This window comes from Zonotrichia albicollis, chromosome 11 (genome assembly GCF_047830755.1).
Source record: "Zonotrichia albicollis isolate bZonAlb1 chromosome 11, bZonAlb1.hap1, whole genome shotgun sequence".
Taxonomy (NCBI): Eukaryota; Metazoa; Chordata; class Aves; order Passeriformes; family Passerellidae; genus Zonotrichia; species Zonotrichia albicollis.
This window is the reverse complement of record NC_133829.1, coordinates 3,092,216-3,105,379: the sequence shown is the minus strand read 5'-3', so window position 1 is coordinate 3,105,379 and position 13,164 is coordinate 3,092,216. Positions and strand designations below refer to the sequence as shown.

The following is a 13,164-nucleotide window of genomic DNA, read 5'->3' as shown; positions in this document are numbered from 1 at the left end:
TTACACAGGGAACTGGGATAAGGGGATTATTTTTTAATTTTCTACTCTACAGTTGACTATTAAGTAGTTGAATCATATTGTGTAGGCATATAAGTTATTTACTTTGGAGGAATTTTTTATGAGGCCTTCATAAAAAAGTATTGAAGGCTATTTTTATATGTGGCACTTAAGGTACAGCCATTTGTACACCTATGCTCTACTCTGCAAAAATAATTTTCAACTAGCATAACAATGCATCTTAAGCCTGCCTTGATGTTCAGAGCACTTTACTTACTGTCTCCTAAAAATAGATAAACATTATGGTGTTGAAATCCTTAGCTGCATTTCCATAGCAATTTCAGTGGGACTGAATTTACAGAGATATCACAATTTTTTTTAAAAATACCTTTGCAAGCATATTCAAATCTTAATTTCATTGCCAAATACACCTGTTAAGTATAACATTGAGCCTTACTGATATTTGCTTTTTCATATAGGATTTTTCAGTCCAAAATAGTACAGAATTTCTGTGCCAGATAGACTGAAATTTAATAGACATCTAAAACTCATTGTGGGGAATTATTTTTCAGAGACCAATGAAAACATATGTCAGGCTCAGACATTCTAGCAGAGACATACTGAACACAAAATTAAATTAGAACTTTTAAAATAGCTTGTATGATACCCAGTTAAAAAGCTCCCCATGTCCTGTCGAGCTGGGGGAATTTGTTCACGCTCTCAATGCACACTCTGAGTTCTACACTCATCCCTGCCTCTCTGATATTAATACTTTAGACCTATAGATTTTTGATATTAGCTTTTTGTGATGTTTTGAATGCTGGCAGTTATTGCAATAATATCCAATTCTTCTGCAGTTGTTTTATACAGAGTACAAGCAGTGCATTTCCGAGCTCCCCTTGGCTCGGCCTCTGTCCCTCCCTAGGTGATCCCAGCCTTTCCCTGTGATCCCATTTTTCTGCATCCTCCTCAGTGTGTTTTGTTGGCTGCTGGGTGTGAGTTTCCAGCTGATAACTTCAATTATCTTTTTCATTTCACCCCCTCAAAAAAGCCAACAAATTCAGAACTCAGTTGAATTGCTGCCAGTAGCTGCATTCCCTCACCGTTGTGAAATAAGGGATGGGTGTAAGGGCTTGCTGCAGAAATAAATACTTTTCCTGATATTCTAGAGGAGCTGAGCTGTTGCCAGCATACATCAGCCTGGTTTCAACCTATTTTGTAAAATGTTTCAGAAGATTTTTATTTTTAAGTTCCCTTTGTAGCTAAAAAGAAATTACCAAATGGTTTCTCGCTACTGTTTTCAGCCTTTCAGAATTCCCAGGAGGGGCAGAGGCTCACTTTGAGAAATACCACTCTAAGGTTTTTTAGAGAGATGCATTAATATTGTAGAGAAAACTGTGGGCGGCTTCTGAAGTATGTCACTGATGTTATTTTTCATTTTTTAATTTCTTCAGAATCAGCCTATCCACTTGAAAGCAATAGCACTGATTGTTTGCTTTAAAAGTATTTTTCTTTTAGTAGTTAGAACAATACATCAGAGGGGATCTTCTTGCAGCCTCCAATGTATTAATTTCAGTTATTCCCAAGTTTTCTCTTGGGTAACAGAAAGGTCAATTCTTGATTGTTGCATTGTATTTTTACATGGATTTTTTTGCTGTCCATCTGCAGTGGAGGAAATGGGTAGGGATTCCTCTTTTTCCAGCTTTACAGTACTGGATTAAAGTGCTCAAAAAAGAGAGTTGTCAGAGGCATCACAAATATGCCTTGATAGTCCTTAAATATAGATTTACTGGGTGAGTTAGTGTTTTATTTCTTGGGGAGCATTGTCTGCACAGGGAAGGCACAGGTATAAATGCAGAGCAGTTTTTACAGTGACACAATTCTTTGGCCAGGTAGAAAATCCTAAATGGAAATTTTGTCTGCCTGTGGGATACAACAGCAAACTCTCAGATACCATACCAGAAAAATCTTGAAACTGCAAAAGGAAAGGAATTGAGTTTTGAATGGAAGTTTAGATTAATTGTAATAATTTGTTGCTGTTAAAACGATTTTTTTTTCCTTTGCTCTACCAGCAAAAGCTGATCTTTTAATAATAATTTAAAAGGCTCATTTCATTATTCGAGTAAAAGAATTATTTAAGTGGGAGAAAGCTCAGAAACTTTGTTAGCAGCTGAAGAACTGATTTAGGAAAATGCTTTAATTTTATACGTCCTGAAGTCTGCTGCATCTAGATTAGGAAAAAATCAAAAAAAATTCCTTTTGATGTTTTAAGGTCATGCCTTACATTTCTTCTGTTTGGAAGAAGCTTTTCTGTCAGGTTTGGGGATTTCTGCTTTCCCTTCCAGCACAGAGTACAAGCTCTAAAAGGGAAAAGATGAACTGTGTTTCTTTCTCCTGCAATTAATACTTCTAATTTAATTAATTACTGCTTTAAAGCTTGCAAAATAAATTGCAGCATGTAATGATTTGGTGAACACATGAGCAAATCCAGAATAGCAGCAGCAAGGTGGCCCTTCAGGGATGTGCTGGATGTTTTTAAGGTGATCAGTAGTTTTATGTGCCTGTTTTGCATGATAGTGGTAATTAGGCCAATGGTACCTTTCACATTTGTGGGGATTTTTGTTTCTTTCTCTTTTAATTCTCTTCCTTTCCAGCTTATTTGCCTAAATAACTTCCCAAACTTGTGCTGCAGGATATAACCAAAGTTGCAACTTCCTAATCGTTTTTAAAGAGAACTTAATTCATCATTTAACTTGTCTTACTTTGCCAAGTTCCTAATAACATTTTTCATTTGCCAAACTAAGGTTCACTGACATCGGGCCGTAATCCTTTATTTTTTTTTTCTTTTTCATTCAGATGCAACCAAGAATGAGTAAGTGTTCCAGACACCGTTTCTAATAAATCACAAATGCATTAATAACCCTGGAATTTGCAAGGCGTGACCTAAGACACCAGCAGCCACTAGATGTAGCAACTGGTGCTTAACACTGGAAATGTCCATTGTTAACACATTCCCAGGAAATATTTTTTAGGCTTATCAGGGGAAAATGTCATACATTTGATAATCAGGTCTTTTTGAATTAACTGATGAGCAATTTCTTCTGGGTATTTTAAGTTGTCTGTTCTTTTATGTTCTCAAAACCCACGTAGGATGTTAATTAAAAGGCATTTATTTCTGAAACCAGAAATCAGTGTCTCATAGCTGATTTATTGTGTACTCTGCTACAGAAAATACACAAAGTCCTCTAGTCCTTTATCATTTCTAATGCTGCTGTTTGCAGTGAACTTTTGCTTTCTGAACCCTGTTTTAAAGCATCAGAACTATTTCTTTATCACCATTAAGATTGCTTGGTTTCTTACCAAAATAACTTTCCTTTCCCTGAAGTTTGAGCATTCTGCTGTTGTCTGAGTTGCCTAAATTCTTTCCTTCAGGTGGAAAAAAATTTGCCAAGAAGAAACCACTAATGGATAAAGTAACCATTGGTCTGTGTTCTAAGTAATGGATGAAGGATTTAACTAAATTAACATTTAGGTGGTGATAAGTATAATAAAAGTATTTTCAACTTATATAAAGGAAACTCAAAATTTTCATGTTTTTTTAATTTCAAACCTAATTTCTTTAAAAGCAGGCTGAGACTATTTTCATGCATTACTTCTGCTGGCTTGCCCTGGATAATTTTAGTGCTTAAGATAAATCCCAGTGTCTAAAAATCCCTACCTGTCTGTCAGCCCATTTCTATAGATACCAACAGAAGCACCTACATTGTTCAAGGTGCTGAGTATTTTGAATTTTACATTCATCAGGTCCCATAACCAAGTCTTGGCTTGAAGGGAAAAAAAAAAATTTAAGAAAAAGAGGCTTACACAGTTAAGTTGATGATCAAAATATTGATTAGCACAGCTTTGATGTGTTACTGGAATAACTCCAAAGAAGCTGTAGCAGAATGAGGAAAAAGCACAAAGGCAGGCAGATTGTTCAGAGGTTTGGAGTGGTTCCCATGGAGGGGGTTGTTGGCTGCAGTTTTCAGCTTTGGGAAGAGGTACCAAGCAGCAGTGGAGGATGGAGGTTTATATAAAGGTATGTAAAACCATGACTGGCGTGGGAACAATTATTCATTATTTTCCTTGTAACTCAAAGAATGGCAGGCACGCAACAAAGCCATCAGGAAGCAGATCTAAAATAAATAAAATTACTTTGCAGTTTTCCAGCCAACGCCTAATTATATTGTGAAATTTGTTGCCACAGGATGTTTTGGATACTGAAAGTATGAATGGGTTCAAAAAACACTAGACAGATTTACAAAGGGCAAGCTATTCACAGCTATTAAAGACATAGATCTGTGTGCAATCTCTGGGCTAGGAAGGCCCAAAGGCAGCAGTGCTGAAAGCTAGAAGGGTTTATTGGGGCAGGATTTCTCAATGTCTGTTGTTCTGCTCTTTTTCTCTTTCTTTCTTCCTTGGGATTCATTGCTGGGTGCATTCAGATACAAGACTTGATTAAATTTTTTGAGATTATTTTGGATAGAGGGACCAAACCTGAACTTTTCTCAAGGTGTTTGATTTTGAGTAGTTTCCTGGTAAGAATGAGCTTGAAAGAGAATTAATTTGGAAAATCCTGGACAGGAATGCTGAAGTTTGTATTTGTCCTGGTTTAGGGCGAATTTGGGAGAAAGGACAGCCTAGGACAGTGGGACATCAGCAAAGCTTTTCCTCTGTGGACAGTGGTTAATTCACATTTTCATCTCTTTCTGTTGGATGAGGGTTTGGCTGCATCCAAAGCCTGAAGGCTTTATCTTTTCATTAGAAGGCAAAGAAAACCCCAATCTTTAACTCTGCCACAGCTATCCTGAAATAACTTTTATAAATCCTCACTCTCTAAGGATACTTCCTAGTCCTGTTACAGCTGAACTTAGAAGTTTCTATCTCATTGTTTGAAAGAAAAGCAAGACTGAGGGGTTCTCCCCCCAAGGATAGAAAAAAAATCCACAAAAAGTTAAATGGAGGAGTTCTGCTGTTCTATAATGCATAAGCATATGTTGCCACCTGGTGGGAATCCTCACATGGGTGAAATCACTTTACATTGGCATCAGTACAATTATGTGCATATAAAAATGTTTTTAGGATTCATCCCTTGATTTCATTGAGTTCATTAAAAAGGTATTAACTTGTGCTTCTCTTGTAATTTTCCCTCTCCCTCTTAGGAAACAGCAAACCCCTGTCATTTTGCAGAGTAAATGATGTCTTAAAATACATTTAAAATGTGATCATTTTATTTTTATGTGTTCCTTTTGTCTTTTCAGGACAGCCCAGAAACTTGCAAGATCTATGCCGAATTAAAATCCGACAGTGTATAGGCCTTCAAAACCTCAAACTGCTTGATGAACTACCCATTGCCAAGGTCATGAAAGACTACTTAAAACACAAATTTGATGATATCTGATATCCATGAAGAGAGGAACTGTGAGCAAGTTTAGTTCTATTCCAGATACTGAAGAGGCTTGTTGCCTTGCACAAAGTATATCCTATGCAAATTCTGATTTTTCTGTGAAGTCAGAAGGCAGGTATACACTTCCTTGGGTTTTTTATACCACATGCTAGAAGGTCTTAATTTTTGGTTTCTTGGTCCAAGTTTACAAGGTCCAAGCTTTCTATACAATATTGCATTTTAAAAATTGCTGTTGGTTTTCTGTTTGTTTTCACATTATGTGTGCAGACTTGCTGTGGAGATGGAAGGCAGCCCCTCGAGGGAAGTGCTTGGTTGGAGTTGGCATGCTGAGCAATGATGCAAGAACATAAAAGTCTGGAAATCAAGGCACCAGTCCTGCAAAAGGATACAGATAGACCTCCAGAACCCTGTTTGTTGGCACCTCTGTCTCTGCCAGGGGTTTGTTTTTGCAGGACAGAGGGAAGAGGGGATAATTGACATGTCCTTGGGTACTGTATGAATATCATTTGGAAATTGAGGAAAAAAATGCAGTTACCCTGCTCAATTTGAGGGTCTGTGGGTCTATACATTGGCTTGTTTTTTTGGTTTTTTGGTATTTTTCTTTTCCTAATTACTGTAGTTGGGATGCCCAGAGAATTCAGGCCCTCTTTCCCAACATTCCCTGTTGAATGGGCTGTTTGTAAGTCTGTTTTTACCAGTGACAGTACACTACAGAGAGGCATGGCCTCTGTATTTTTTACATTAACTTAAGAGGAAACAAATTTAGATTTTTTTGAAGCCAATGTGTTCTGTTGCTCATGCAGTGCCTCCTGTGCAATAATCTCTCTGATGTATTTTCCCTTGATGTGTGATTCCCCCACTATTCCTCATTTAGGCTCAGTGCATTATTTGTGAGAGCAGGAGCTGCTGCCTCACTGTAGTGTTGGTATGACATTACAGAAATGATGCAGCAGCTCCTGTTCATTATTACTCCCTGAATTTCATGAATGTATAACCTGCTTTATTTCACTTTCAGTTGAGATTTTATCTACGGGTTCTCAGCCAAATTGTGTCCAAAAAAAAAAAAAGGGTAAATTGGCCAAACCCTTTGGTTTTAAAAGCATTGTTGGGGTGGGGGTTGTTTTGACTGCTCTGAAATTCAGTTTGTTTCAGGTTAGAGAGTGGGAAGTGCACATAAGTTATTAACTAAGAAGACAAGCCCCACTGACATTGAGAGTTCAAATTTTGCAATTAATCTGAAAGCAGAAACTGAGAGGAGTGCTGAAATCTGGCTACTGAACGTGTCTTTCAAACCAGGTATTAAAAGATCTGCTGCAGAGTTTTGTTTCTGATCGTAGCAAAAAATTAATTTCTTGATCAAAAGATTGGGCCAAAATGTGCAGTTGTTTCCCTCTTTATTTTCAAGGCATTACAGACTCAGCATAAGGTTCTTGCCAGTGTTCTCTGCTTTTATTTTGGCATCTGCCTGGCTCCAGAAGAGCCCCTCTGATAGCAGGAGTGCTTTTGTAGCAATTGCACCAACCGAAGTGGGAGATGAAAGGAATGATGATGGCTTTTAGTTTCACACTGTCACTTTCAAAATACTTAATGTTAAAAATAGGAAAAGCAAGGTAAGGCAGGTAAACTCATATTATTTAACTCTGCTAGTTCCTTTTAATATTTGATAACCCTGGACTGCAGCTCCCTGAGCATGAACCTTATCTCTGCTAATGGATGCATGGAGCCATGGCAAGCAAGGAGGATTAGCTGTCCCTGTTGTGGCTGGCATTGCATCAGGTCTGCAGACAATGAGGGATTTTGGAGATTCATGGCTCCCAGGGCTGGCAATGGGCTGTTGAACCTTTTTATCTCCAGCTTGTACTGGTTCAAGCCCAGCTGCTGGAGCAGTGACCAGGAGTTCACATCTCTGCTGTGTGAGTGAGCAAGTCCAGCCTAACACCCTGCACTGGCTTGTAGAGCTTGTGGTGCTTCCTCCTGGTTGTATCTGTGGAGTAGGGACGAGCTGTGAGCTGGAGTGCATGGCTCAAACCTTGGCCCCTGTGGAGGGAAGATCAGCCATTCCAATCTTTGAGCTCTCCAGTGCTGAGACAGGGCAAACTGGCAGGTTTTAACTCAAATCTTCCGTTTTCTGACATGAAATCAGGAGCTTAAAACTGTTTTCTTTAAAAAAACAACCAACAGAACAGACTTAGTATTGTTCACTACACTTGTAAGTTGGTCTAAACCAATGTCCTTCCCCAATGGATTTTTACAGTACTATTTTCTAAGGTAATCTAGAGTATATTTTAGTTGCAATCTATATTAAGGCAAATTATTTGTTCTGTCTGTTGCTGTGACTGAAGAAAATTATGAAAGACTTTGTTGGTAACAAGAATGCTATTTAATGAAGAAATGTGTAATTCCATTATTTATTGTTTGAGGTTTGTTTTTTGGTTATTTCTTTTAAGTAACTGACATCTAAAAGGGAACACACATATGTTTCAGGCCAGTAAAAAGCCTTTCTTTTAAATTAATTTTCATCCTCTCCTCTCCCCAGGGTGGAGGGAAGCCCTCACCCTTTTTTGCAATGCTAAGCCATCTCTTGTAGCTGGTTTCTCACCTTAATTCTTGTAAAGAACCACAGCACATGTGGGTCTGAACCTACTGAGAGTCCTGTGATATCTCTGGTTATCCATGTGCTCACGTGCAGATAAAGTGGGATTATTCATTGATAATCCTACCCAAATTTCAATAAGGGGGAATTTGGTCGGTTTTTATTTTTTTTCAATATTGTGCACAAATACTTTGAAGAACAAACTGACTTTTGTTTTTCATTTGGACTAGAATGTGGAAGGAGAAGTGCATAATAGAGACTTGTGATGTAGCCTCGTTCCGTTACCTTAAAATTCACGGTTGAACACTTTTAATAAACCTTAAAAAATTGGCAAACACACCAAAGAATCAATATGAGTAAAAGACTCTGATCATTAACAAACTGCAAACCTCATCCTTTAAAACAAAGCAGAAAGTTTTTGTAAATATTTATGTTTATAAATGTACAGCAGAGTAAGAGTGTTTTTTAGATTATTTAATTACCATATTTCTAAACTATTTACATTATAGACAATACTTGTTAGTTTGAAAAGCTCGAGTGGGTTTGTTTTGTTTTGGGTTTGTTTTCTTTCTTTTTTTTTTTTTTTTTTTTAAATTCACTATCACTCATGCTTGGAATAACTCTGGCTTCCTTGGGATAGCGTGGAAAATTCGTTTTTCTGGCTCTGGTTGGCAATCATAGGAGGACACATCTGGACAAACTCTTCAGATAAATACCCAGAGGCAAAAGAAAAGATGTGGCATCTTTACCAGGATGGGCTGGTTTGGAGGAAAAAACCTGTCCACAAGTGCAGCTTCCATGCAATGCTGTGTTACCAATACCATCATGTATTTTGTTCTTCCTTTGCAATGTAAGTTTTTGCTTTGGGTCAATTTGAATTTAAAAAAAAAAAAAGAAAAAAAAAAGAAAAGAAAAAAGTTAAACCTGGTTAAAACCTATTTTTGGTTTATGTTCTGTTTATTTCTAATGTAATGTTTTAATAACATAATACCACTTTACACATTTTCTCTTCATGTTTGTCTGTCTCTTCTGCTCCTGCTCCCTTCTCTGGGGTACATGCTGCTGTAATGCATTTGGGACTCAAAATGCCCCCACAAATGGGAGTTCAGATGTCTCATGAGTTGTAATGTGATTTTTTTTTACCAGTAAATATGGACAAAACCCTCATAGAATATTTCGGGATGGAAGGGACCTTAAAGCTCATCCAGTCCCACCCCTGCCATGGCAGGGACACCTTGCACTGTCCCAGGGGGCTCCAAGCCCTGTCCAGCCTGGCCTTGGGCACTGCCAGGGATCCAGGGGCAGCCACAGCTTCCCTGGGCACCTGTGCCAGGGCCTGCCCACCCTCACAGGAAAACAAAACTCACTCTAGAGCTGGGCCTTGGAAGGGGGAACAAAAACTGCTCCTCAGGTGTGAGTGGTTGGGTTTTCCCTGCTCAGATACCAGCGCTGCCACTTCAGGCTTTTCTGACAGGTTCACCTTTTCTCCTCAAGCTCATGCACTGACCAAGATACAAAAATGACCAAACAGAGGCTGCATTTTAGGCTCTATTTACTACTAATAAAAAAGGGGGGTGGATATGAATATTCCTGACGCACAAATAGAAACTGGAACATTTGTGTTCAGTCGTGAGAAAAACGTACAACCAGAAGTTGCAGTAAGGTTTTGGACTCTAAAAATTTGGAGAGGAAGGAGACTGGATTTCAAGACATTACTGCTAAAGGGTAGTAGGGGGGGGAAAAATGCTGTTTCCATTGCTCAGTAGCAAACTTCACAAACATCACTGGGAGAACATTCACTGTTCAACCAGCAGTTGTGTTTAGAGCTGCTGCTGCTGGTTTCTAGCAGACTGGCCAGGCTTTGGCTGACTGAATGCTGTGCTAAAGACTTTGTTCCTGTTTATGTATCGTATTTCCTGTATGAGTGTTCACTTGTGAAGTTTAAAACAATTAATGGCTAATGTTACTACTTGGAAAAACCTGATTTACAAGCTGTTGACAAATGATGTGTTTAGAATATACAGTCTTTATATATATTGGTAGGAGTGGCTGATAGAGAAGTGTACTTATTTTATATGGCAAAACATGGGGGTTTTTTACCATAGTGAATAACAAAAAATTAGAACCTTTGAAAGAAAAATTATCAGAGCACAGAACAGGCTCTGCTGTGTCTTTTCCCAGACAGACTGGAGTGAAGCATTTAAATTTTCTTTGCTCAAGTCTTTCCCCCTATGCTTTGATTGGGGCTACCACTACCTCAAGGTTTTATCCTGTTCTGGAAACTGGAATAGACTAAAGTTTGCTTTTTCCTTCATTCACTGGCACACTGATTCTTCTCCTTGACTTATTAGCCAAAGTAAAGCTCAGCATGTGATTGAATCCCAGGGCAATAAGAAACAAAGCAGGTATGTGAGTGCTTTATGAAACCATGCTACCAGGAGTTCTTCAGCCAGTGCATTCCCCAGGGAACCACAACGTGCAGCTGGAACAGCAAAACACTGGGCTCAAAAGCTCTGCTGACTTTTATTGGGATGTCTCCAGCTGTCTAGTGAAGAAGTCAGAGCTCCAGCTGTTTCCTCCACATCTGGGCTCTCTGGTGCTGCTGGCTGCTGTTTGTGAGGTCCCAGGTAAGTTCTGAATGTTGTCATGTTTGCAAGAAGGATGTTTGGCCATCTCCAGAGGTGCTTGTAAAGGGTCTGGAAGCATTTCTTAGCCTTCTTCAGACTTGCAGGTTTCTCATGTGGTGGAGTTGTGTACAATTAAAACAAGTGGGTTTGAGAGTGATGGCTGCTACAGGGTCAGTATTTCCTTCACTTTTGCCTTTATGTTTTTACAGACCCCTCAGCATCCATTAAATAGTCCTAAAAGAAGTGAGAAAGATGAATTAAAAGAAGCTTATAGGCAGTGGGTTATACAAGAGTAAATACTTTTAGGAGAAAATGTAGGTCTGTAAGTAACTGATCTACAGCAAAATCATCTATTTTTCAAAGACCACAAATTTTGCCATAACTCTTCTATTCTGACTTGCAAAAATAGAGTTTATTTTCAGTCTTAGTAGACTCCAAATAGATCATCTCCTGTTCTTTCAAGCGTAACTGGAAGTTAATGGATGCATTCTACTAAATTGTCCTCATTTCGGACTTGGACCATTGTAACTCCACTGAAGGTGGTGGTTACTCAACATTTAATCTGGTGTGAAAGAGCAAATAATTGCTTTGAATGGTCAGCTTGCAGTCCTGCTCCTTGTTTTATGGCCTAATGAGGAGAGTATTTTTGGAAGGTTTTTGTGAAACACTTTGTGAAGGAGCACTAGGAGGGATTTTGGAGTTCAAGCCAACTTTATAAGCAACCAGCAGACAATTTTATTTTTCCCCTGGAAACATTGCCTGTTTTGCTAGAGTTACTTAAACTCTGATATCTAGTCCTGAGCTGGTGAGAAATTTGAGTTTGATGTTCCATTCCATATATTAACAAACAGCAGATTGAAGTAGATCTGTAATGAAATGTCAACTCATTTTATTTTAAAGAATTAATTTTTAAACCATTAGAGATTAAGTTTTATATATATTAGCGTAACAGCAAGTTCCTACATTCTTTGCTGAGAGTGTGACTGCTTGCAGTCTGCATTCACAGTACCAGGTGGTGAGTTTGAATAGCATCTCTGGATGCTCTGGGTCTGGAACTGTCAGATCTGCCCTTGTCCATGATCAGATTAAAGATGATGCTGGAATATGTTATTATCCATATCTTGTCCACCTACAGGCCAATACAAGTGTCATTTTTAGGTTCTCATCTGTTCCTACCTGACTATAGCATTTGCATGGAGTGGTAGAAATTTAGATTCAGCTTCATCTAATGCTTGATTTTCAAACCTCAGAGTACCCAAGTGCAGGATGTGGGTTACTGAAAATGTCTTCCAAGCTGTGTCTGTCTCGAGCAGCCCAAATTGAGATCCATCTCCTGGCTCTCTTGGATATTGCTCCTCTCATAATGGCTTTTAATATAGCTGCTAGGAGGCAAAACCAAATGATTTTTAGAGAGCAGTCAGTCTGAAAATAAAGTGCCCAGGATGTTTGGTAAGAGGGTGAAGTTTAGATGTGTGTGGGATTGTGTGAGGGAGAGAGCAGAAAATGTGCCTTTTGATCCTACAGAAATGTTTGGTATGTGGGTTGTTGGGCTTAGAAGTTTGAACGTCCTTAATATAAAATAATCTGTGTGAGTATTTGAGTCTGTTCCTTTTCAACTTTGTGTGAGTTATTTAATGGTTAGTGAGCCAGAAAAAAATCATTGTTTTCTGCTGGATCAGGCACCCTCCTGATGAGTGGAAGGCTTGAATTAAAAGTTCCCACTCTGAACCAGGCAAAGCAATTAAGGATGGGGATTTGTACTCACATTCCCACCTTTTAGTGCTGTGATTACAGGTTTGTTAAAATTGTGCCACAGAGAGAGAAAATACCAAAACTGTTACACAATTTCCAAGGCTGACCCCAGAAGGTCATTCAAAGCAGGTTCCCAGCTGGATGGAGTCCAGTCCTGATGTCTCCTGCTCTTGTGAACAAATGGCTGAAGCTCATGGGCCTTTTTTGTCCCTGCTTATCTGTAAGCCACCTGAGAAAATGAACCCAGGCCTCTTCTGGTTCCCTGAGCGCCTTCCCTTGAGCTCTGGTGTGTTTGGTGCCACGTCCTGGAGGTGCTGCAAGCCAGGCTGGATGGGGCTGGAGCAGCCTGGGGAGATGGAAGGTGTCCCTGCCCCTGCAGGGGATGGAATGAGATGAACTCTCAACCTCCCAACCCAACCCAAGCCAGTCTGTGATTCTGTGGGCACCCACCTCCTTCACTCTTGTCTTTGCTATCAAAGACTTGCCCTGTTCACAACTTGTGTTCCACACCTCTCTGAGGAGGATGGGGAATGAGACTTTCCTTGCTCCAAAGACCATCCAACAGGTGGATTGAAAGGTGTCTAAGTGAAAAAATCCTGTGTGATGTCAGTTTTTATGATATTCCTTAGGACTTTGCTTTCTTGGCTAAAGAGTCAATACTTTTTTTCATAAAACCAAAATATCTTACCCTGCGTTTTCATTGACTTCCATTCCAGTGTTTCGTTCCAGATCACTGATTTATCTTATGT

At 39.1% G+C, this 13,164-nt stretch overlaps 1 protein-coding gene across 2 annotated transcripts in view; it reads left to right on the top strand.

Annotated features, from left to right (window-relative positions):
- Window positions 1–6,542, top strand: part of ASB7 (ankyrin repeat and SOCS box containing 7) — a 28,688-nt gene extending 22,146 nt beyond the window's left edge. The window contains exon 7 of one of the 2 annotated variants that reach the window (XR_012582081.1): window positions 5,298–5,436. Coding sequence is in view for 1 of the 2 variants with exons in the window: in XM_074549174.1 (XP_074405275.1) it covers window positions 5,298–5,437 (140 nt within the window). In the remaining variant the exon portion in view is untranslated. Of the gene's footprint in view, window positions 1–5,297 lie in introns of both variants that reach the window. The other variant, XM_074549174.1, reaches the window with a different exon arrangement.
- The last annotated feature ends 6,622 nt before the right edge of the window (window positions 6,543–13,164 follow it).